This window comes from Acanthopagrus latus, chromosome 12 (assembly GCF_904848185.1).
Source record: "Acanthopagrus latus isolate v.2019 chromosome 12, fAcaLat1.1, whole genome shotgun sequence".
Lineage (NCBI taxonomy): Eukaryota > Metazoa > Chordata > Actinopteri > Spariformes > Sparidae > Acanthopagrus > Acanthopagrus latus.
This window is the reverse complement of record NC_051050.1, coordinates 16,206,242-16,230,620: the sequence shown is the minus strand read 5'-3', so window position 1 is coordinate 16,230,620 and position 24,379 is coordinate 16,206,242. Positions and strand designations below refer to the sequence as shown.

General features: G+C 41.1%; 1 protein-coding gene across 5 annotated transcripts in view; it reads left to right on the top strand.

The window, feature by feature from the left end:
- LOC119030205 (myosin light chain 4-like) overlaps positions 1-24,379 on the top strand; it is a 451,755-nt gene that overhangs the window by 351,781 nt on the left and 75,595 nt on the right. For all 5 annotated transcript variants that reach the window (XM_037117622.1, XM_037117621.1, XM_037117624.1 and 2 more), the window contains 2 exons: positions 2,859-3,025; positions 7,533-7,721. In XM_037117622.1, the coding sequence (XP_036973517.1) occupies positions 2,859-3,025; positions 7,533-7,721 (356 nt within the window). The remainder of the gene's footprint in view (positions 1-2,858; positions 3,026-7,532; positions 7,722-24,379) is intronic.

Here is a 24,379-nt window from a genome sequence, read left to right as displayed (position 1 = left end):
GGAGGTCCCACTCCTGAGCCTTTATTTTGATGGCGTACATGACATGTGAGATATGATGTGTGTACTATTAATCACTGACCCCGTCACAAAGTAAACTGCTGGGGGGATGTGATGAGATGGACTGCAGATATTGACAATCTGCAAATATAAAGCCAGCAGCAGATTAACTGTTTTGCTTCAGGGTGTGTGTGTGCACCATCTATACATCTATACAAGTGATAAATGGCTGTGGGAGATAAAAGGGGAGATTCTCAATCCCTCCAGGAGGCAGGGAAGTTCACTTGCAGTTATGTTACTGAACCTGCAAGATCATAACCTGAACCTGAAAATGGGAAGTCTTGCTTGTATGTAAGTCAGTCATGTTATCATAAATAGCGAGACACAGGCTTACACCGATACTCAATCTGTCTGAATGTGTTAGACCACTGTCAGCAGGGGAAACACTCATTCTAACATTCACATCGCCCCTCTGTTCTGTGTGTTTCGAGATATTCTCACGAGGAAAATAATAAAGTTCAAACGTCTGAACTTTAAGCAGCAGTGGGCCCCGTTCTATTTTTGCACTTATCACAAATACATCAGCACCTACATACAACCTTTTTGTACCACACATTATCATACCTCACACACCCACGCTGTACATACTGTAAGACGTGGCAGATGAGTAAGAGGAGCTGTCAGTGGAAGTGGTGAACACAGCTCCGCAAACTGTGAAATAATCTCTCTTACAGCCCTCATTTTAAAACCAACAGAACCGTTACATCAATACCCACAAAGAAGAAATTACAGCTCGGAGGAAAAGTGATGTGTCGGTTGTTAAAAGCGACACATTTTCAGCATGTGGCTGACGCCTGAGTGTGTTAATTAATTGTTGGATTTCAGCCCCAGCAGACAAAACCCATTAAATATTCAAAGATGAGCATTTTGTCCATAATGACAATCAAGTGTTCCTGGTATCAATTACTGTATGTGCACCCATCTCTATCATTCAAGTGAATGGTAAATAGCTGCTGTTTTCCACCATCTAATGTCGCACTTAGTAGGATACAATATTTAACATGACAATCACAGTAGTGACACAACTTCTTGAACTCAGATAAGTATGTGGCACACACAGTTCTCTTTCCCACTTTATTTTATCTAAGACAGCATCAACACATCATCTTGATATCACCCTTTGACACCAGGGCCTCTAGTTTGATCTGCATTAACACACACCATTAGTACGGTAAATATAATGTCTGTACTACAAACACATTTGGTTTATCTACAGTATTAAGTTATTGCAACTTATTAATGTTCATGTTTCAGTTGGCCTGCAATACTCACTTTGCTTTCAGAATAAAATCATTCTTTGTCAGTACTTGATGTGATCCAATGAAAAAAGTAGGGAATCGTCATGAGGTGTAAACATGATACTTAATAAAACAATGAAACAACACAGCAATAAACTATTTAAAACATGTCAACATATGTAAGGTATAATGCCCGGCTCCACTGGTTTTTTAATGGACCATTAGCTCCGGGTAATGGACACCTGTAAGGGTATTATCATACTTATTCTTCGGTCACTTGCCAAAAAAAAAAAAAAAAGCGGAAACTTGAGGTTTAACATTCATTATTGTTAGCAACATTAACGTTAGCAAGCAACATTAAAGTTGTCCAACAAGCGCTAGCAAGTGATTCAAACAACAACGGGGCTGTGACATGAATTCAGTGGTAGATGTGAGATGGAATGCCACAACTTGTGGCTTAATGTTATCAATAATAACTTTAAGATTAAAAAGGGAAGAAGCATTATGCTAGCAAGATAAAATGTCACTAAAAACACATGTGGTTGACAACCATTTAAAATTCTGTAAGTCACTGTATCCGATCTAAAAGAATAAATAAATCTTAGCACTGTTTATAATTATAAATGATTTGAAGTAAAAAAAAAAAAAAAACGGCAATAAATTTTCCCACATTTCAGCATTGTGTCTTGCTAAGCAGAGCCAGCAGATCATCAAGTGTAACCTCCTCTGTTTATTTAACAGTCTTTTATTTACATCCTAGTTGGCTAATGCATCCCAAATCATGAACAGTAGGCTATTGTGTTATTAAAGTAAAACTATTTTTTTAATTGAGTCCTCCTTTGTTATAAAAATTAATCTGCTGTTGTTGCATTTGTGCCTAATTAGCATTCCTTATGCTCGAGGAAATATGTTTCATTAAAAAATATACACTTCATAAATTAAATGCTGCACTGTAAATTAGCCAATCTGAAGTCATTGGACCCAGTGTTCCCACTCAGACGTCTGTGCAGGATGTGTGTGTGCTCAGGTGAATGATTTGTTGTTTTGCGGACGTTCTGAGCTGATGACAGACCCTAACTGAAAGTCTAAATTTTTCCCCTTCATTAAAACCTTGCGATATCAGTGACTTACTGCCGGATCACAGACATAACTTTTAATCAGTCCAACCTTTACCACTCTCTTTCCAAGTTTGAGTGCTCTCAAATGTCATTTCAAGGCTCCGAGAGTGAAATTGATGCTCCTGCTCCCTTTTGATTTTCTCGAAGACCTCCATGTTTTCTGAACCCTATCAAACAAGATCATTTACATCTTTCACTCTTCTTTCTTTGAGTCTCCCTCTCCGTCTTTCTCAAAATCCCACTGCCCACTTTTCCACTCTCATCTTTGCCATATTACTATCTTTGCCTCCTCAGAAATGACTGATCCTGATTAAAATGCACATGCTGACCTCTGCGCCTGACTTCTCTTCTTCCCTCTCCCTAATTTATGCCTTCCTCCTCACCCTCTCGCTTCATCTCTCTCACACCACCTCCCCTCTCTCTCTCCCTCTCTCCTTTCTTGCAGTGTCCTGAGGGGCTGAGGCCAATGAAGGATGGCTCAGGTTGCTATGACTACTCCAGGGGCATTGACTGCACGGATGGCTTCAATGGAGGCTGCGAACAGCTGTGTCTCCAGCAGCTCGTGCCCCTCGAAGATGACCCCAGTTCCAGCAACGTGCTCATGTTTTGCGGGTGAGAATAACTCTGCTAAAAGATTTGAAGGGTGTCTGCGGGCAGGAAATAATGCTTCCTCGCGAAATAAGCTCCATGAGTGATATTAAAATAAGAGTTTATTTCCTCGGGCAAAAATTTGCATGAAGGAAATGAGATACGTACATGGGAAATAACCAGCACAGCTTCGCTATCGCCAAATCACATCTGGATGGAAAGACACCTGTGCGAGATTACATATTAAAAAGCATCATAACCCCTCCCATAGTTACCATTAACTCGTTGCTTATTAGCATGCATATTAGTAGCATACCGAGTCTAGATTGGTCATTACGAAGCACTTACTATTCTCCATCCTAAATTGAGGACTTGCTCATAACTAATTCACCCGTAGTTTGACACTTATTAACCCACACAGGTTCTACTTCTGAATTAGTTATGAGAAGGACCTCACTTTAGAATGAGGGAACATATTCTGAGTTAGAAAAAGACTTATTTGAACACGGTTATATAAGAATAGACCATATTAATGTAGTGATATTAAGGGAGAATGACTATTCCTGTGCGACTACCACCGTAAAAGGCCCATGAGCAAAGCGCATTAAGATTTGAATTCATTTACGTACTATCAATAAGCAGTAGTAAGGTGATACTTGAGAGGAAACTCTTATTTTAGAGACCAAGTACTTGTAGAATGTAGTCAGGTAGAATAAAGGCATTAATACGTGCTTTAATATGACTAGTAGAAAGCCCATATGATAGTAATATGCATGCTGATAAGCAACTACATAATGGCTGATGTGTATGTTCCCTGAAATGAAGTGATACCAAAAACGATTGTTTAATTTGAATGTATCCTATCCAGAGATGTTTTACAATATTATCTACTCCTCCACTCACAATTTTGCTGTATTTTCAGCCCAACTCTGATGGTACGCTGGTATGAGTTCTCTCATATAAGCCTGTGTATAGTTTAAATCGTGCAATTATTATTAAACTGACTAAATATTTAAAATAAATGTAAAAATTAAGTTAACAAATAAGCCCGCACAGGAAACTAAGCAAAATGGATTTCGAAACAAATATTCATGAAATGAAAATTAAAAGTACCGAAAAGTACAAAACTGTAATTACCCAGGGTATCCCATTTAACTGCACAGAAGCTTGAACTTTTTAATAAAGGCAATTAAACACTGAGTCAGGGACCCAAACACAAGACACAGGCAGGTATGTGAAAAAGCTAAAGGCGAGCTTTGTTGACAAAGCTTTAATCCAAAATATCAAAATGCAGGCAACCAAAGAGCAGGGGGCCAAAAACTGGCAACAAAAGGGACGGGAACAAAACAAGGTTAAAGAGAGTCCAAGAACTAAAAGGTAAGAACAAACTAAGATCAAACCAAAGGACTAAACACGATATCAGGGATACGGAGATACCAACAAAGACTGAGTGAAAAACACAGGCTCAAATACACAGGGACTGATTAACTAAAGGCAGAAGGGTGTAAATTAAAACGAGGATATTACCTTCAAAAATCAAACAGGAAGCAACTAAATCCCAAAACCGTGACATCAGGGATTAAACATGGAACCTGGACCATGCTGACTGTCCTTGCAGTACATTACGCTGCACATTCACTCTATGGCTGCCCACACACGTTAGTTTGAGCTGGTGCACTGTGTGTGGACTGTGGAAGCTTTTTGAGCACCCTTCGCAGAACTACGTTGTGTTAATCATCAGTAAAACTTGACACTATCTTTTACCCCCCGATTCACCACGGATGGATCAAATGTTTCAGGCTTGTTGTGTCATGTCTGTCAGCAGTGTTTCACAGCAGAAATCAAGGAGCAGGCGTCGTCTTCATACGTGCCATCTGCACCGCCTGCTTGTTCCTAACCGCGGCAAACACACTTTGTTTTTTTCCTTCTAACATCTGTCGTCTTCGCGGGTGTCAGGCAGGTGTGTGCGACGCAGCAGGGAAGAGGGCCGCAACAGTTCAGTGATTTGAATGTGAAAATGATCATACGCAGGCTCACTCGCAATGGGTAGCAAGTCCAAACCGGAGAAACTGAGATTCAGAGGTTATCAGGGATGGCACTGTTTGAAGTGTGAAGTTGGCTCTTTTTCTCATGCGCTTACATACCGTCACTTTTCTTTTTGGCATCCAGTGGAGTCGACCCCCTGTGCTCGCCATTGGAATAGAAGGCACTGCTGCACTGGCTTTACTTTTCAGACTCGGACACTCCGTCCACAATTTATGCCGCCTGTGGTCTCAGGGGCATCTGGCGAATGGATGGAGGCTGGCGAATCTGGAGTGTTTCTAATAAATGCTCAGGGGAAGCGAGTGTCTGGAGACAGTGAGGGACATAGGGTAAAATAAAAACAACTGAGGCAGTCGTGGTGACAGTGGGTATTTCTGCTTCAAGGCTGTAGTGTAAAACAAAAAAAAAAAAAAATGTCAAAGAGCTTGGCAGAGTTGGATACTGATCTGGTGAGATGCTGATCTAGTAAATTTAAGCATACCATGCTGTAAGTTGGTCAATATAACCGAGATTGTGGACAGATGCAAAGAAACTATTAATATACTTATCGAAATGGAGCATCCGGCAACTTGAGCATACCGACGATAATCGATTCTTCTTTTGATTGATTACTCCTGTTCGGGGTTTGCAAATATCTGTAAAAAACTGGACGCCCTGAAAAATAAATAGATGACATTAATACAGCATACTGTAGTCTGTTATGGCTGGCCTTGTTCTGCGGTACAGTAAACAGTCCGTGTGCAGAAAGGAAATGATTTCGCCTTCATGCCACACTGCCCCACCAGGTCTGCTCAATTTTCAGAACAGCAGTGCCAACAATGCCAGTGTCCTCCTTCCCACTGAGGCGCTGAGACCTGATCAGCCGCATGAGCCCGAACCTCAATGCCAGCCAACTGCAGCAGATAGCAACCCTCTCAGTCAGGGAGGATTGTTCAGATAGATAAAGGAGATAGGATAATTGTGACAGACTGAACGGTCTGCTGAATTCCGCACCACTGGTATCTGTTTCCAGCAGGGCGCTCGTGTCCACAATCTCAATAATGACAAGTGAACTGCCTCTCTAATGCACATTGGCCAAAGCTACAAAAGTAAGAGCAAGATTGTGTAAAAAAAGAAATGAATTTTAAACTACAAACCTTGAGTTGTTAGTTTTACAATGCTGGTATGAATTCTGACAGCTGTTGTTTTAGGTGTAGTCTTTAGATGAAATGCATATTTGATTTTTAGTATATTTATCCTTCAAACTTTTAGTCTAGTTTTAATTGACTAAAAATGTTTTGGTCAAGTGATAATCAAAATTATCACGGGCAAGTTATTGTTGATCGTAAAGCCTTGCATGTTTCACTCACAGGCCAACTGATGTTAGCTGATACGTTTAGACAACTTTATCCTCAACGCTGGGCTCACTCATGTATTATTTCAGGAGGGCAAACAGAAAGATTTTTAGCGAGAAGTCAGGCCGAGCCAGCACGGTTTGCTCTCAAATTTACCTCAAGTTGACACAGACAACTTCCCAGTTACACTGACTTCAATGCGCACCATGTAACTTTGGAAAAGAAATTCCAACTGAGAAAGAAAACATTTGCAACATTAACAAGGCAATAACACAAACTCAGGAATATTTCTGTATCTAAATATACCAGTGGTCCTCAATTGGTAATAAGGTCCCCATAATGTTGGTTGAGGTTACGAGAAGGTGGCTTCTCAGAAGGGTCCTGTAAATATAAACAAAGTAAAGCTGAAAGGTGATGATTTTTCTCTTCTGATTGAAGTGTCTTCACAAAAACCCAACATAGTGCACCTTTAACATCATAGAGTTCACTACACACTGGCATGAGTAGCAGCATGGAACGATTTCAGGTTGTGTCTTCAGCTTGTTTGTATTCGTCCCACTTAACCTGCAGCCGCAGGTGGTCTCTGACTGCATTTTGTTTTCCTTTTTTGCCAAAATGTGTCCATAGATCTAGTCCTGTCTGCTGCCCAACAGCCATCATGTTGTTGTCACTTACTCGCTGTCAGTTTGGGACAGCCTCACCTGGGATTCTGGGAATCTGCACACGTCAATCAATGACAGGGCTGCATTGTTCATGGTTTGACGGGCAGACGAGACGCAATTGTTGGAAAAAGTCATTCATTTTTTTTGGAACGTCTGATCGCCCACCATGAACAATTTAGTCCCGCCTCGTCTCATCAATGAATAAAAAAAAACATTTTGTTGTTGCTTTTATTATCAGAGGTCTATTTTAGCTCCTTATTGTCTCATATTAAGTAGTGACAAAAAGATTGTTGACAAACCTTTTTTGGTAATGAAATTAACAGTGGCAGACTAATGACAGAAATGGCATAGAGGAGGGCTGAGATATGTGTAATATGTGTGTGTATATATATATATATATATATATATATATATATATATATATATATATATGTATATATATATATATATATATATTATACATTATATTGACTGCTGTTTTCTCCATGCCAGGTGTGTGCAGGAGTACAAACTGGCAGGAGATGGCCGCTCCTGCCTCCTGCAGTCAGACAACTGTGAGGGGCCAAAATGCCCGAGGCATGATGTCCACTTCAATGACACCCTGTTTGGTGAGATGCTGCATGGATACAACAACAAAACCCAGCAAGTCAACTTGGGACAGATATTCCAAATGACCTTCCGGTAAATAGCGTACCATCACACACGTTTGCACTTACACTTGCACAAATTCAGAAATGATTTGAATCAAGAATGAAAAGCATATTTTCTTATACCTTTTCTTTAAACGTTGTATTCAGAATCTTATGTTGCAAATCCTTTTTTCTTTCTGTTCTTTTCTCTCTTTTTCGAGAAGCTTTGTTTCATTATGCCCATCTGTTGGTGTATAGTACACTAACAACCTCGCTTTGAGACCTGTTCTGCCCCTCAACCGTTAAAGATTTTTTTCGGCGTCTCCGAAGACGCATCATCGGGAGCAGCGGTCGCCTTTTATCAGTCGGGGGTTTGCGGGAGAGATAGACAGGCTTGAGATCTCAGAGGAGCAGCTCTGAAAACCAACAGTCAGGGTTTTGCCGTCTTGTTGCCGCATCTGTGTTTGCACAGATGTGTGTGTGTGTGCGTGTGTGTGTGTCAGAGAGGGGGGGGGGGGATGAGAGACTGGTGGCTGAGTGAGGATTGAGACTTATCCCATGGCAGTTCTCCCTAAACTGTCAGCCCTCCGAAAAACCTGGCTCACTCTGATAAGTCACATGCTGTTTGTGGTGAAATGCTCCTGTAATCACAGAGAGATGATGGGGGTCTATCTATGCACAAATACAGTACAAACAGAAAAACAGCCTATATCTGTGCTATTCTATCTATTTCTCTGTGCTGGCCTTTTATTTACTCACTCAAACACACGCACACACACACAAACACACACACACAAACACACACATGAACAATTCATCGACCACTTATCTAGTAACCATGAAATGCTTTTCATCTGTTCTGCCCTATAGGTCACAATGGTCTCGCTTGGTTAAACACAGCCACATGATCCGTCCAGGTCCTGAGGGTGGTGTATCATTCTGATTCCTGTAGCTTACTTAGCACACTGGGAGAGAACATTCATGGCATTCATGAGAGAAAAAGTACATTGTTTTTTTTCCCTGAAATTATTTGCATTAATGAACATAAAATCATTTGGGATGCTCAGAGTTCTTTTTCATGTGGGTGTAATTAAATTAAACACTATAGAGATCTCCCACTAAGGCGATTGGTGCATGTGCTTCTTTTTCTACAGTGCTGCACCAACACCTTTGTCACGAGGAAGTCCACATTTTCAAATCAAAGAAGCGACACAAAATTTAATGCGAGTGATGTAAGATTGCTCTTTGAATCCATTTGAAAGCTGCCTTTGTGCAGTCCTTTCTCAGAAATAACAGTCTGTAATTCCACATATTTCTTAGAGTCGTCAGCATTGAACATTCATAATCCACAGCGTGGTGTATGAAATGTGTATGAAAAGGCACTTCTGCCTCAATGTTATTTTATTCTCAATCTCCATCTTTCAGATGAAGTCGTTCCAAATGACATTCAGTCACATTTATTTGAGATTGAACAGTCCACAATTGTGTCTTTGTCTGTCCTTGACGATGTCTTTGTGGGCGCCCGAAACTACCCACGTAGGAGGCATCTGGCTGCTGCAAGTTGTTGTTAAAAGACGGCTGATAATCACTCTCATACTGTAAATTTCAGTGTTATTTGCATAAGAAAAGAACACTGGTATGAATGTGTTTTTTCATGCATTAGATTTTAACTGCTTATCAGCCACATATCTGACTAGTGTTTTCATCGGTTGTGCATGGGAACCCTGCATTGTTAGGGAAGACATGTCAGGGCTGTGACTTAAATAAAGAGCTGTAGTATTTAGAGGGGGATTACCAACTTCGATCACCTAAAGAGCTACGAGCTAAAGGGAGTTTGAAATCCATCGTAAGAGTTTTTGTAGGTATGACTGACACATCCACGGCCTTTTTATGGACTAAGACCCCCATGTTCCCAAAGCTAAACCACTTGGGGACGACCCTTTAATGCACCAGACATGGCACAGTTTGACAGATAAAACAAAGGCACAGGTTGAGGATTTTTAAAACCAAGGGAAGCAGACAGTCTTGATCCATTCGCCCCGAAGCAGTGGAGAGCACAGTGGGTCTCTTGCCTCGAGACTCTACACACTGGGTTACATCAAACTATGGCCAGTAAAGGGATTTGCTCACAAGCCAGCAGGGCTGCGGTGGGGTAATACACACGACAGGTTTAAACCAGTCAAACACCTCGGCAGCTCCTGAGATGCACTAGACAAGCAATGAAAGATCTGAGAATCTTCATAAGGGGTAAAGTACATAGAGTGCATGGCCGCTTGGGGAAAATCTGTCCCAGATCTGTTTAGTTTATTGAAGCGTTTATTCACTGATATGTTTGGGCTCCAGCTGTTTTCAACGTGAAAAAGTTGTCACCAAAAAATAATGAAATATATATCAAGTAAAAACAGTGGGGAAAAATTCAGAAGTGCATTATATTTCAGATAAACTTGCCTTCAACAAGGCGTTCAGGTACGCATAAGAACTAGCGCGCGTACCCTGTGCCGTATGGAGCGTTGGTCGTGCACATCCTCAGAGACTACCACTATGCTGACGCAACATGCAATAGAAACATGAATGGTAGGAGCGGTGTAGCGCTAGTATGGGGATGAGACAGGGTCAGGAGTCTGTAGTCAAAGTGACGGCAAGCCATCTGCTGGAATCCTCCAAGAACATGTGTTAGTATATACTGAAGTATGTTCACCACACAGCTCTTTGTCCAGGGAAACATGTTTTGGTTCAACAGCAAGTATATCTCCATCCTTTGCCAACTTGCTTCTCCCTCTGCTGCATGATACACAGTCCAGAACATGTACATGGCAATGATAAACAAAGATGATCAAAAACTACAACCTTTACCTTTTCATTACAATGCAAACCTTGGGTCCTGGATTTCACGTGGTTGCCACTTGAAATGTATCGCCACCCACTAAAACACTGTTGCAGACCAAGTATATTCTTTATGGCAGTGCCACTACCGTTTGGCAGTGGTTGGATTTGTCCGAGGTCACTGATCAAGAGCGTAGATAAAAATGCTCCGATTGTGCACAACAAAGATCAAGAGATTTACTTTAGCTGGAATACAGCTCTGTCTGAGAGCATTTATTTGTCTGTTAGACTTTGCATGAAACTGTAACAGCATTTATAACCTTCATAGCAAGATTTTTAAAAGTTGAACTCTACCCAACAATCTTAAGGTAATCTCAAGGAACTTACTCGGTAAACCTTTTATCGCAAAGGCACTATCTCCTCTTACTGCGCTCCAGGTTGAAGCGTAATGACCGCATAACCACAGCATAAAGCGTTTTCTCTTTGTGGTGCACTTACACCTTGTTTGCCGAGAGATTTTCTCAGAAAAATGCAGTCCAGCTAGACTCCCCCACCTCAACCGTCATTTTATTACACCTGTTCAATTTGCACCTGTTCCCGGAAGCCCGAAAACATTTCCATGCTAACTGCAAGATGCATTCTCAGCTGCACTTATCACGTTCCCAAGCAGTTAGTGGCACACGTGACTGATTACACACAGATGACAGGCAAAGTGCACTTGCTGAATGGTGTGCCTTTTCAGATAAATAACACATGTGTCTCCGGGTGCAGAGGGCTCCTGCAACGTAGCGCAAAAAGGAATTAATGCAAACCGACTTATCCGTATGTAGCTGAGCAGCGACTGGAGGGTTGAAGTAAAGAAAGAAAGAAGTTATTCTCTGAAACCTCGATTGAACTGAAGACCAAAAAAATCAGCTTTGTTTACTCTTTCCTTGTAAGGATTTTGGATAGTACGCTCCAGCAAGGTGTTCCCCTATTATGGGCTTGATCAACTTTACTCCAGTTAACATTTGGAAAGTCTTGAGCGATTCCCCATTCTTAGTCAGACAAGCCAAGCACACAGGAGTATTATACTTGACTCCCTGTGCCTCTAATTAAACATGTGTATTACTGCATGTCATCTCACCAAAGTGCTCATTGTGCCTCTCAAATCCTCTCGTGTCCTTTGTCAAAAGAACAATAGCTTTGTCTTCTGATTGACTCGCTCCCATAAGATTCCACTTCACACTCGGCACACATGTATTGATGGCGATATGTTACAGTTTTTACTCTCCTCATTTTCTCCACGCTCCCTTCGTGCCAGCTTTGATATGCAGATGCGAGTCTCATCCCACAGCCCCCGCCCACCTCTGCTTCTACCGATTCCCTCGCTGCCTCTCCAACGCCAACCTGCTACCTTTACATCGGAGGCTCAAAGTGAAACGCCAGATGATTGAGATGAATTGTATGATTCGAGTCACAGCGTGCCAGTGTGGTGTTTTAATATATAATATTGCCTGTGATTTATGACTGCTTAGCATACATTTTGCTTTAAATTGATCCCACTTTTCTCAGCCAAACTCCGAGTGGACACGGTGAGTGGATCTTGCAAATTGCCGTCATGAAATTACAGATAACACAATGTCACGCAAGCATGCGTCCGCATTACGAAGTTGCATGTGTTGACGTGAAGAACAATCCCATTATAACGTGATTGCAAACGTTGTGTGTAAAATATGAAAAACAGAATCCAACCGACAGAGGACGTAAATGTAGTTATCTGGTTTCCATTTAAACATTTTCTTTCAGTGAACTGACAGCAGATGCAGTCTAATTACAAGCTTTTTTTTAAAGTACTTTATATCCCTTCGATGGTTAAATGCTCTCCATCCAATTTTCAAATCAGATGATGAAAAACACTTATTTCTCCCCACAGTCATGTCCCTTTTATTTATAGTCTATGTTCAATTCAGTCCTTTGTGCTTTAGTATATACAGTAATAACATCTTGCCACACATGGATATGCAGACACACACACACACACACACACACACACACACACACACACACACACACACACACACACACACACACACACACACTACGGACTGCACAAACCAAATGACTATGGTTGAAGGCAAGAGGAAGTGGGGTGCTGGCACATTGATGGCCATTTATCAGTCCTGAGGAGTACATTTCTGGCCCCTGTCACATGAATCACTACATCCCTCTGACACACACACACACACACACACACACACACACACACACACACACACACACACACACACACACACACACACACACACACACTATATGCACATACAGTATGGAATCCCCTATACAAGGATTTAAATTGAAAGTGCAGAAAATAACAGCAAGCCAGGAATCAAACAGTGTTGGTCATTATACCTGGAGAGACACAAGTAACAAAACACATGTACACACAGAACACTGACATGCTTATGCATTACAGTAGACTGGTTCCTATTGATGTCAGCCAAATTTGAACCACTGAACTGCCCACAGTAAAGATCACAGATCCCAATCCGAAATAGTCTCCTTGAAAAAATCCGCCTGAAGTCGATGTGCATTACAGTTATCTGTTTAGAACAAAAAGGACCGGAGGACAAACTTGTGTATTTTTTGGATATTTGATTTTCTCTTCAGAATCAAGTATTAAAAAGCGAAAAAACAAGTGGTGGTTTTGATTTTGATTTTAAAATACAATACAATAATACTAATATTTGAAAACAGATACAATATCTTTCTCTCTCATTATCTAAATGGGATGAGTAAAATTTTTTTAAAAGTTTGGATTTTCATATTGTCTTAAGTACAGTGTATATAAGTGCAAAAGTGAAAAAAAAGATGCATTTTGCATTTCTGAGACCAGATGCAGTCGTTTTCAAGAGAGGAGCCACACATGTAGGATTTCCAGTGTGCTAGACAGTTTTATTAAAACTTATTTGGTAAAATCACCCACTTAATGATGAAGTGTAATTATCTTTTGTCCTTTTTTGACCGCTACAAGCTCTGCCACTGTAACAACACGAAGAGAGTGGATCAGAAGTCGAATTCCACTTTATTCATCAAGCAACAGGTGGCACACTTGCAATCCTACCTTTGACACTCTTGTCTTATAAATTATGGAGAATTAAACCCGCCAAAATATGAGAAACACTTTAAGAGTGAAATAAATCGCTCAATAGGTAAAATACGAATCCACATTAAAATGAATGAAAATCAATTTATGTATTGTCATTAATTCATTTATAAAATGATAAATAGTTATTTCTGCTTTAATTTCTCTTTGTTAATCTACCTTTGTACTTCAATTATTTATTTACTTTCCCATTTCATTTTTCATTTTATTTATTAATTTGAATTTATTTTTAATGAATTTATCTATTAAGTTTTTTTTTCTGCATGTATTTCTGAATTATTTACCATTGGCATGTATGCCCTATTGTATTTACTTTCCTGCGTGCACTGAATCAGTCCTCCATAGTAACTGGCCACTACTGGTCTCAGAATATTAATGAGGCAGGCATTTTTTAATTTCATTTCTACAGTGATCTTATGTTTTGTTATATGAAATATAAAATGACTTTTTTTTTTTTTTTTAAATACCACTCATCCCTTTTGGACCATGAACAAGAAAAACGCCTCACTCTTCAATTGTACATTTTTGTATTTTTTAAACAAAAAGGACATCAACACTTGGGTTTTGGGGGGTTATTTATACCTGGAAAAAGAGCAAATAACCAAAAATGCACTTGTCAAGAAAGTAACACTCTTCCTAAAATATCCACATGGTAAAAGCTGATTGTGCGTCCACATGGATCGACCTGGATAAACGACACACTAGCACCAGCTGCAGAAGGGAACCCTTCCCAAATGATAGAATTATAATTGCTTTTTGCTATCTCATACAATTACATAGCTTTTTCCTGAATGCCATAAGGAGGAACAAGCCCTCTTATTGTTTGTTTTGGTAACGTCGCTCAGGATAAATATTTTATCACACACAGCACCCCAGAGTCCTTTATGAATCATGTGTTCACCTTTGATAGACAGCCACACTGCCCTTTTCACTCCCCTTCTCACCAAACAATTAAAAACGGCAAGAGCGAACCACAGTGATAGACAACCGGGAGTTTGGCTTGAGACGACTGAGAAGCCGCGGTTGAAGATGAGAAGACAGAAAAAATAAAAAGACGTTTCACCTGCTCTGTCACTCTGTTGCTTTTCACAACAAGGAAAAGATACTTTAAGAAAGAAAAAGCGAGACAAAACCGCTTTTGATAGGCACACTCCTCGTCGCCGCTCACCTCGCAGGAAAAAAAAAACGAGAAGATACCACAACATGAATAATTTGTGAGTCTGGCAGCCCACAAGGCTCGCAGGCATAAACACAGCCACATCTCCATGTTCCTCTGTAATTTTCAGTAATTATCTCCTTGGTGCACACGCGGTAGCTTCGACTAGGTAGTTGAGTCAACAAAACATTATAAGGCAATTTCTTTCCACATAATGAGTAGCCATGAGACGGCGAGCCAGACTGTCAGGGTGAAGGGGTTAAGCTGCTCAAGGTTGATGAGGACACTTCTTAATCTTCTCCCTAAAATAAGTTGCGTGTTGCTTTTTTTTTTTTTTTTTTTTAGTTTAAAGCTCCGGATATTTAATTTAGATATTACATTTTGTTTGCTTCCTGTGAATGTGTGTGTGGGATGTGTGGGGAAGACCCACGGTATGTCTTTGCAAAGGCTTTCACATACTCAGATGCTCAGATAGTAATATCACATATGTAAATTCATAATCAACTAAATGCCAAACACGAGAGAGTGTGGTTGCGTTTTCATAGATTATATATATGGATACTTAATGTGTCCGGCTTGTTGACACAACAAATTACTGCTACTCCAGCCTGCAACACTGACTACAAGGACATTAGTTGCTAATTCATGGAAGTGGGTATAGATTTAAAGGTCACCCCACTATTTTTTATGCATGAAGGACACTTTACTAATACCACTCAAGCTGTTATATAGTACAATAGTCGGGAGGGTCTCAAGTTTTCTTGAGCTGAGTTAACCCCTAATGGTGTCATCATTGTTGTCTTAGACTTGGAGTCTATACATTTTTTTAATAGAAAGCCTTACAAAGGCTTAAAAAAATGGGGTTGTGGCATCTGAAAAACAGGCTGTTTTATAAGGCTGGGAGGTCCTATTAAAAAGATGCTTTCAAGTTGCAGTATGGGAAGTGTAGTTAAAACCTGCAATATGGAGAGAGAAAAGCCCCTTAATGCGGCTGTAAAAGCGCAGAGTGCATTGCAGTGGGAGCGCTTCGAGGGACCGGAGCACATCTGGAGGTGGTCGGGTCTAATTTGAAATCTATACAGTTTGCTATCTACGCATCCTAGATAGCATCTTAGCATTATCTACAGCCAACTGCGGGAAAAGCTACAGGTTATTCTTTCTAAGAGAGCAGGAGTACATCTGAGGAAAGCTTATTAGAAGGGCATCGCAAACAATTTGAAGCAATTGTGCATTAATCACTTTTTTATTGGTCATATGTGAGCGGACTGTGACATTGTGACATGAAAAATGAGACTTTCCCGTCTCTCTCAGTTGCCTGTACAAGTCTGTGGATAATTTATTTAATGCTGCCATACCGTGGATTTCTTGTGTGAAGGTCTCAGGTTGGATTCTTTGCATCAGTCCCCTCACCGAGTTTGAAAAAGGCGTTCCGCTAACATAAACTAACATAAAAACCAAAGTTCAACAGATCCCCTTCAACACCAACTTGTAAATTCATTTACAATTACGTCATGATCAGATGTCATTGTGAAGATACAGTAACATACACCCAAAACAAATGTATGTATGTCAGATCTCAAATTCAGGTTATCTCAGGCTCATTATTGACAAGTCTTGGTTTTCATTTTTTTTTCATCTGGCTCTTGCCCATTAGCTTTCACTTCTGAGTGTTTGCTAGTCTCTGACAGTGTTGTCAGTAATATCGCCAAGTATCGATACTGAAATTCTGAAACGGTTTCGACACACACACATCGCTGCGGTGTCCACACAGGCCCGTCTCCTCACACTCCTCTGACTTGTTCCATTTTTCTTTTAATTAAAAGAAGAAAATGTATGAACGTATGCCCTCAATGTTGCATCACTGTTTCCCAGCGGCATCCACTACTGATACTTTTCAAGGTGTTGTGTTGAGATTTAAATTTAAGTATCATGACACGAGTCTCTAACTTCATAACTAAATTGGAGTACAGTTTGCTTTATTATTCTCTTTTCATTTGATGTTTTAAACCCTTCTACATGATTTTTGACTCTTTTTTTTTTTTCCAAACGTGCACGGTATCCAAAGAAATCAAGACATCAAGTCCTAACACTTGCTGACGGGGGGTGTTTCTTTTGATGGGGACTCCCTCAGGTGCTTTGGTCTCATTTACCCTGGGAATTTCTGAGACATGTTCCCATCACTTTTTAAAAAGTGTTCTGTAGATTAGAGTTGCACCTTGAAATGTTAACAAACAAACAGAGAACACTTTGCTCTCCATCAGCACCTGCTGTTAAAACCTGCTGCTGCTGATTGTGTAAAATGTGGCAGAGATTTCAGGACGACACGAAATGCCGGAGGAAAACAGTGATTGTTCACAAGATAATAGATGTGATCAGCACAATGTTATATCACCATCCGTGATATCACGTATCCAGACTGTAAGACATAGACACACGCAGTCTTCCCATGACATTGCCCTAAATGTCATAATATGTAAAAGACAATTTAATCAGTTTTCTGTTTTGTTTTCCTTTGAGCGTCTCTGTTCAGCCACTTTTTCAACACAAAGAGACGTCCTTGCTTGGTTGGCTTAATTTCTCTAAAAAATGCAACACCCTGTGTTACTTGTTTTACACATGTTACTTCATGCACCGGCAGGCCTCGTGTCAGGTGGAGCAATAACCGAGTGTTGAGGCTTCTCCTTGATCTACCGCGGGTCGGATCGCTACTTATTAGTACGTCGTTTTAAACGGAAGCATCTGCCGAATGAATAAATATGAAGGTGAATTAGTTGACTCTCGCATGTTTTGATTAATTCATTAACAGACTCCGTGCTCACATGTTAACGGCAAAATTGTAACAAAGAAAAAAATGTGTATTTGTCTCGCTGCAGCAGTCGACTTACTGGAAAGTTTGGAGCCTTTTTCACAAACTGACGCCTTTGCAGAATTTAGCCAGTAAGGTGCACGTGTAAAAAACGGGGGCTCGGAAAGCCTTGGTGATTCCTACATCTTTGCGACTTAGTAGACACAAGGTGAAGCACGTCGGGGCGATTGCAGAGGCTTTGCGCGTGTGTGCTCAGACATTCGAGTGGGCTCGTGTTTACCTTTGTGTGGGCTTGTGTTTGCCGGTGTGAGTCAGCGCACGTGCATACGTGAAAGCGTGATCGTTCCTGAGGCAGTCACACTCCCTGCCCAATAACTCACAAGCCAAGGCAGGACCTAATAGACCCCAGCCTAATATCAGCTAATGTCAGAAAGGCTTAGAGCTGACTACCTGCTGTTTGACTGGGAAAGAGAGATAGGGAGAGAGGAAGGATGAGCGAGCGAGGCGGATTGGTGGAGGCAGCGATAACGGGCTGAGACGGAAAATGAATAGGGAAGTGAATAGAAAGAGAAAAAGCTCAATCAAAAGAGTAATGTGGAGGAAAGGGGTGGTGAGCAAAAACACGGGGGAAGAGTAAGTGCAAGGGGAAAAACAGAAGAGCGGCGCCGAGCGATGCTGAACTGTGCACATAGGTGTAGCTCAGCCATGCAGGAGAGTAGATGGATGCAAACCAAGAAGCCGAACCGTTCTGTGTTAACCCTTAAAGTCGGTTATATATTGAGAGAAAATATTATTGTCTGTCAGGTGGGTCACCTGATGTCTTAACCAGTCAACCAGAGTCTAACATGGTCATAAAAAGTGTGGTTCTGTCGGCCGATCATAGGGGCCACTGTAAGCACCCAGGCAGTCACTTAAAGCGACTGCGCATGGAGATAAGTCTGCTTTAGTGTAATTTCGTAATAGTTTGAGCTATGAATTATATCCATAATGATATTTCTGAGTTTGTATTATTACCTCAATATCTAATTTAACTTTTACTCCCCAACTACATAGCGCCCCTTCAAAGAAATAACATTTGTAGATATTCTGATATCAAGATGAGGTGAGAATCCTGCTAAGAAGACTGACAGATGCCCTCGTTGACACCCAGGCTCACTCCATCTCATACATCTGAAAAAAAAAAAAAAAAGCTTTCTGTCAGTCGGAATGATGTCAGTTGCTAAGCAAGTTAGCCTCGGTGTGTTGGTGCATTATGGCCGCAGTAAACAAGTGAGAAGAAAGTAAACAGGCACGGTAGGCTAGAAGTACATTATGTAACTGTCTTACCTTAAAATAACTGCTTTAAAATCATTTAGATGGTTCAGTGAATGGTGTCTGGTGTCACAGCGTTACATACACATTTACTTCAGCGTACCAGTTTTCAACATATTACGCTAATATGATGTAATGATTTTAGTTTGTAGTTAGCACCAACATTACATCTGACAAATTTGCAGACCTGAGATCTGTATTTATGACAGTGGTGTTTCATTGCAAAACTGTACCGGGCGCCAAATCACGCAAAAATCCCAGATTTCTACATACTGTCGCTTTAAGAATAGAACAGAAACTATGTCAAATGTACTTGCTAAAAACCTGACAGAGTTGTAAAGTGTTTAAAAAGAAGAGGATGCATTGATCAACTGGTCACAGTACGAAGAATATAAGAATATGTGCACTAAAGATTTGTGTTGGTGTAATGTGTCAGGTTGGATATGGAGGCTTTAATGTGACGTGTAGACTCCAAAGTGCAGGATGAGAGTCGGCACTAGCGAGGGGTCGGAGGCCTCGCCTCACGAGGGCATCTGATGGAAAGAAGCTGTTCTTGTGGAGGGAGGGTTTTTTTTTTTTTTTTTCTCAGTCTCCCGTCTGGGGTGGGCGGGGTCAGCCACAATTTTTCTGTCTTCATTCAATAGAGCCACATCCACAGATTATTAGGTATTTTGTGTTTTTTGTTAAAAAAAAAAAAAAAAAAGTATTTTCTAGATGACCCACTTGATCCTGAGAAATGGATCACGCTCCTCTCCTGTGAAAATCTTTGGGACATCAACAACGTTTGTTAAAGCAGATGCTGTTGTTCCGGAACAAAAAGGTAAAAGTGCTGCTATGTCATGGACACTCCCTTTTGTCCGTGCGGCTCCTTTCTGGCCTTCATCCTGAAAAGCAATTGGAGTGAGTGAGTTCTGAACACAGTGCAACTTTATCACCATTGTATTACTCCCAGTACAGAGCGGAGGTGTTTTCTAAAGTGCTTTCTGAACCGTTTGCTCTAGCTCTTTTTTTTTTTTCTCCTTTGACAGCGTTAGCCACCTGTGGTCCTGAAGCACTTCCATGTCGTCTTGTTCAAAGAAAAGTTCTATAATTCATCTTTAAAATGAAGGTTTTCTTTTTTTTTTTTCATTAAACAACCTCTTCACGTCTTTGCAGTTACCCAGAAAAATTTGACGCCGCATTCAATTTATCCTGTGCATGTTTTTCTTCAGCAAAATCCCTTCCAAGCTCTCTCTCTTAAACCTCTATCTTAAGTTCTAAATTAGTGTTTTTCACATAAATTATGCGTTTCGGGAGCGACCAAAGACAAGGACAGTGATGCTGTATATTTAATTAGTGGGGCCGGGGATGCCACTGTGCAGTCGTGCTGGACTGATAAAATCACTTGCATGCACGGCAGCTCAGCGAATCAATAGTGGACTGGAGGGTGAAAAATGAGAATATGCAGCCCCTCAGCCTCAGAAGGTGATGGAGTTGCCTCACAAAGGGTGGAGGGAGCTAACAATGCCAGCTCTCCAAAATGGCTTTAGCCTGCCTCACACTTTCATTGAAGGAAAACCCGCATGGAGTAATTTGTGGAGAAAGGGCTAAATCCCGAATTAGCAGCTTGATTTTTTTTTTTTTTGTATTGATTAATGAACTACTGCTACGGCTGTGAACTGCGGGGCGGCAGGACTTGCAATTTCGCATACACCCCCTCCTGGAATACTACCCGTCTTAACGCTTCCCTCTCCTCGTCCTTCCCCTCTCTCCACTTATCCTGCTGTTCCCCGAGATTGTTGCCTTATGCTGTATGTTTACCATCCATACATAATTCATACATATCAATTCGCAAAATAGATGGCAGCTCTGAGCCATTTTCAGTCTTTATTCAGCTGCGAGAAGTTTGCCGCTCTGAGTGTTCGCCTACACTCACCTCTCGCAAGGCCATACTATAAAGCAGTTAATTACCGCTCCTGTGATGTGATTTTTTTTTTTTTTTTTTCCAGAGCCCGCCTTTCAAGATGGGACTACAAAAAAAAAAATGAAAACACCTCTGCTTCAGTTAGTCATATCGCTTTGGCAGACAGAAAACAAGATAACATAATAACACTTAATCACGCCTTCATGTCAGTCATACCGCTCTGTAATTACAATGTGAAATAAAAAAGAAACATAAAGACCGCCTTCTCTGTCTTCGCCCATTACCGGCGATCAAAAACAAAGATGACAGTGGCGGTGCGGGGGGGGGGGGGGCTTTCGACGAGACTCCTAAACGTCCTTTGTGTATCTTTACTGCATCAAGATGGCAGAAAAAATATGCCAGGCGTTGATGGAAAGTTGTCCTTTTTCAGGAGATAAAAAAGATCGGCTTAAGTTACGGACGCACATTCTCATATTCTCGCTTAAGCAAAACCCACGCAAGTAAATACATGTCAAGGTCTCCTCAGGGCTTCAGAGGCACTTCCTCTTCTTCTTTTATGCTAGTTTTATTGGATTCAGTTGTGAGTTGCGGCGTGAAATCTGAAATTCTTTCGTCTTCATCGGAGATGCACAAAAACAAAATCATTCGGTGTCTCCTTTGAGTGCCTGTTTGTCAGAATAGAGGATGATCAATGGTTGTGCCAAGTGAGGAACGATAACCTCCACTTTGTCCTCTATCAACTTCTCGGAAGCGCTGCGCCGGGTTTTTATGGCGATGACACGAGGGCCTGTCGGGAGTTTTTTTTTTTTTTTTTTTTTCTCCACCTGCACTGTCTGCGTGTGAGTGAACAAGAAAAAAGAGTGAGACAGAGGGAGACAGAAGTTCATTCGGACAGATAGACACAATTGGCGTGGGCGGGGGAGGGGGGGGTGGGTTAGAGAGAGTGAAAGGAGGAGGCGCAAGTGGAATAATAAAAAAGAAAGTCGAAAAGGCAGTGGCTCTAATCAGTTCCACAACTAGCCGGCCCGCATGCCCCCTCACTCTGCATTACCCAAGCTTCATCTCTATGGTAATGCTCCCGGCCACCAGAGCTCATTTCCACAGTTTCCTAAGGCAGGCCAACAGAGATATCAGTGCACAAAAAAAAAAGGTCCGTGTACACTCATGTTGTATATCAATTGTATGCACGACCCAGGGGAATAACAGTGAGGTTGAGTGGTTTTTGTGCGTGTGTGTGAGTGTCTAAAGGGGAGAGAGAGTGACAAAAAAAACAGTAATGTAATATTGTACAAGAAGAATCGCACTTGTAACACTTGTCATTTCATCCTACTCAACACGGCTCTGTATCCCTGCACAAGGGAATATTTTAAAACCAGAGTTTTAACAGGTTAAATTGGATTCTGTGGTATCTGGCGTGGACTGCTTTGAATAGTGGACAAAGCTTCCAGGTCCGAACTGTAAAGCCAAGACGGAAGTGCCCTTAAACCTGTTACCATTCATGCAAATGTGGTTAAAGCTACCTTAAATGTCCCAGTCTAGCCCAAAATCAGTTCAAAGCTGTTGTTGAACGATTTGACGCACAGACATGATTTTGGGCTTTTTAAAAAAAAAAAAAAAGATTACAGTCTGGCTCTTTAAGTGCTTCTGTCATTAATCTCTGCATCAGTCATTCAGGGACTGGCATGTTAAGTGGCTCAGCAGGGAAGATGTGAAGCAAGGACGGGGTCTCCTGACTAGAAAATGACTCGTTCGGCTGTTGCAGGCCACAGGGCGGTCATATAAGCTCCTCACTGGTCAAATTAAGTGTCAATAGGTCAGAGGTTGGCAGCCATCTTAGGTAACTCTGTATTTCAGTTGTAATGGTGTTTTGCTTTCAAATTTTGACAGGTTAAAGCATAATAAATCATCTGCAAACAAAATTCAGCAGAGAAAACACTTACTTAAATAGATCTACTGGGCATTTGGGAATAAGAGAAGACAGCTCACGTTGGATTTTTGATACACTATTGAAACAACCAGTCATCATTAGTGAGTTCCCAATAGTTAATATTGTTTGTCAACTAGTTTGTGTTATTGTTTATTGATCGTACCTGCCTGATGTGGTACCTTGATTGACGAACCGTTGCATGCCGTCGGTTGGTCAGCAGGGGGCAACTCTAATGGTTTCAAAAACAAGTGCCATTGTATGTAAGCCTATGGAAAAAATGACCCCACGTCTTACTCAATTTATTACTGTAGCAAACAATCCCAATGAGTTTATCGTCTCAAGGACTAGTTTTGAAGTCTTCTTCAATACATCATGTTGTTGACTTTGGAAATTGTTGTCCTATTGACAGTAAAACGCTAAAGCAGGATATGCTTTAGGGTGTGGCTAGCTTGTGACAAGACGCTACCACGGTGTGCACACAAACCAACGGGTGACATCACACTAAGTCTTTACACTTGGCATCTGACAGTCACCACGTTAATGACTATTGATTTCATTTTGGCTGGGCAGCATCCTGCCACTTATGTATTAGTCCACTGTCTACCGTGAAGCTTGCATACAAACACAAATATGCATGCGCACACTCACTCTGGCACACAAACTCCACAGTGTACTCTCCATCAGAGGCTGTTTCACTGACAGCATCGCCTCCCAAGCCTAATCAATATTGGCCATGAAAAGTCCCCAGATCTCCTCCTCTCAGTGGAATCATTCATCAACTGAGTGGGGCCGCAGCTATGATAAGAGATCGCAACACAAGTCTCAAGGTAAACATCTCTGATTGTTTTATTACGCCAGGAATTAGCCTGTTTTCAGATGCTGTCCTTTAATAACTATTTAATCCATCATCTGGGCGCCTGTGCCCCGCGTGACACCGGGTGCTTTATCTTTGTTATGACTCATCTGACAGAAGCCCCACTCGCACCAAGCGTTTATTCAAATAACAGATATTACAGCTATTAAGCATATTACATGCAATTGGACTGGCTACACACCCCAGCTCTCATAAATCTTTGATTGTGCAGTCCAACAAATTGGTGGGATAGCTCTCAAGGGCGAGTGTGGCGAGACTTTCAAAGCAAAATTCGGAAAACGGCCAGCAGAGAGTCGCCAGGATTGATTGATAATGTGATAGGACACATTAAATGTTTAATTCAGAGATTATATGGCTTTGATGACTGTGATTCAGCTGTATTCATTTCATTGTGAATATAAATGCCTTGCATTTGAAATTTTGTCTCTCTTCCGTTTATCATTGAGGAGTTGGTGCGCCAAATTGGAGCATTTGCTAGGGACTACTTTTTCGGTTCCACCAAGTCCTCTAGAGCAACTGAATATTATTTCTGGAAAGACACAATTCATCTTGATAGTGTTTGGGTTGTGGAAATCTCAGAGATAGATGTCTAAAATCCTTGACTATAAAGGTAAAAAACTGGGTGGATACCACTTGCAAAATTATGTTTGTCAGTTAACCAAAAGTTTGAATAATTGAGTAACATGAGGCGTACTGTACCGCAGCAGCTGGCAATAAAACTGAGGCAACATTTTGAGATTTCTGACGTTGTTGCACAGCTTGTGT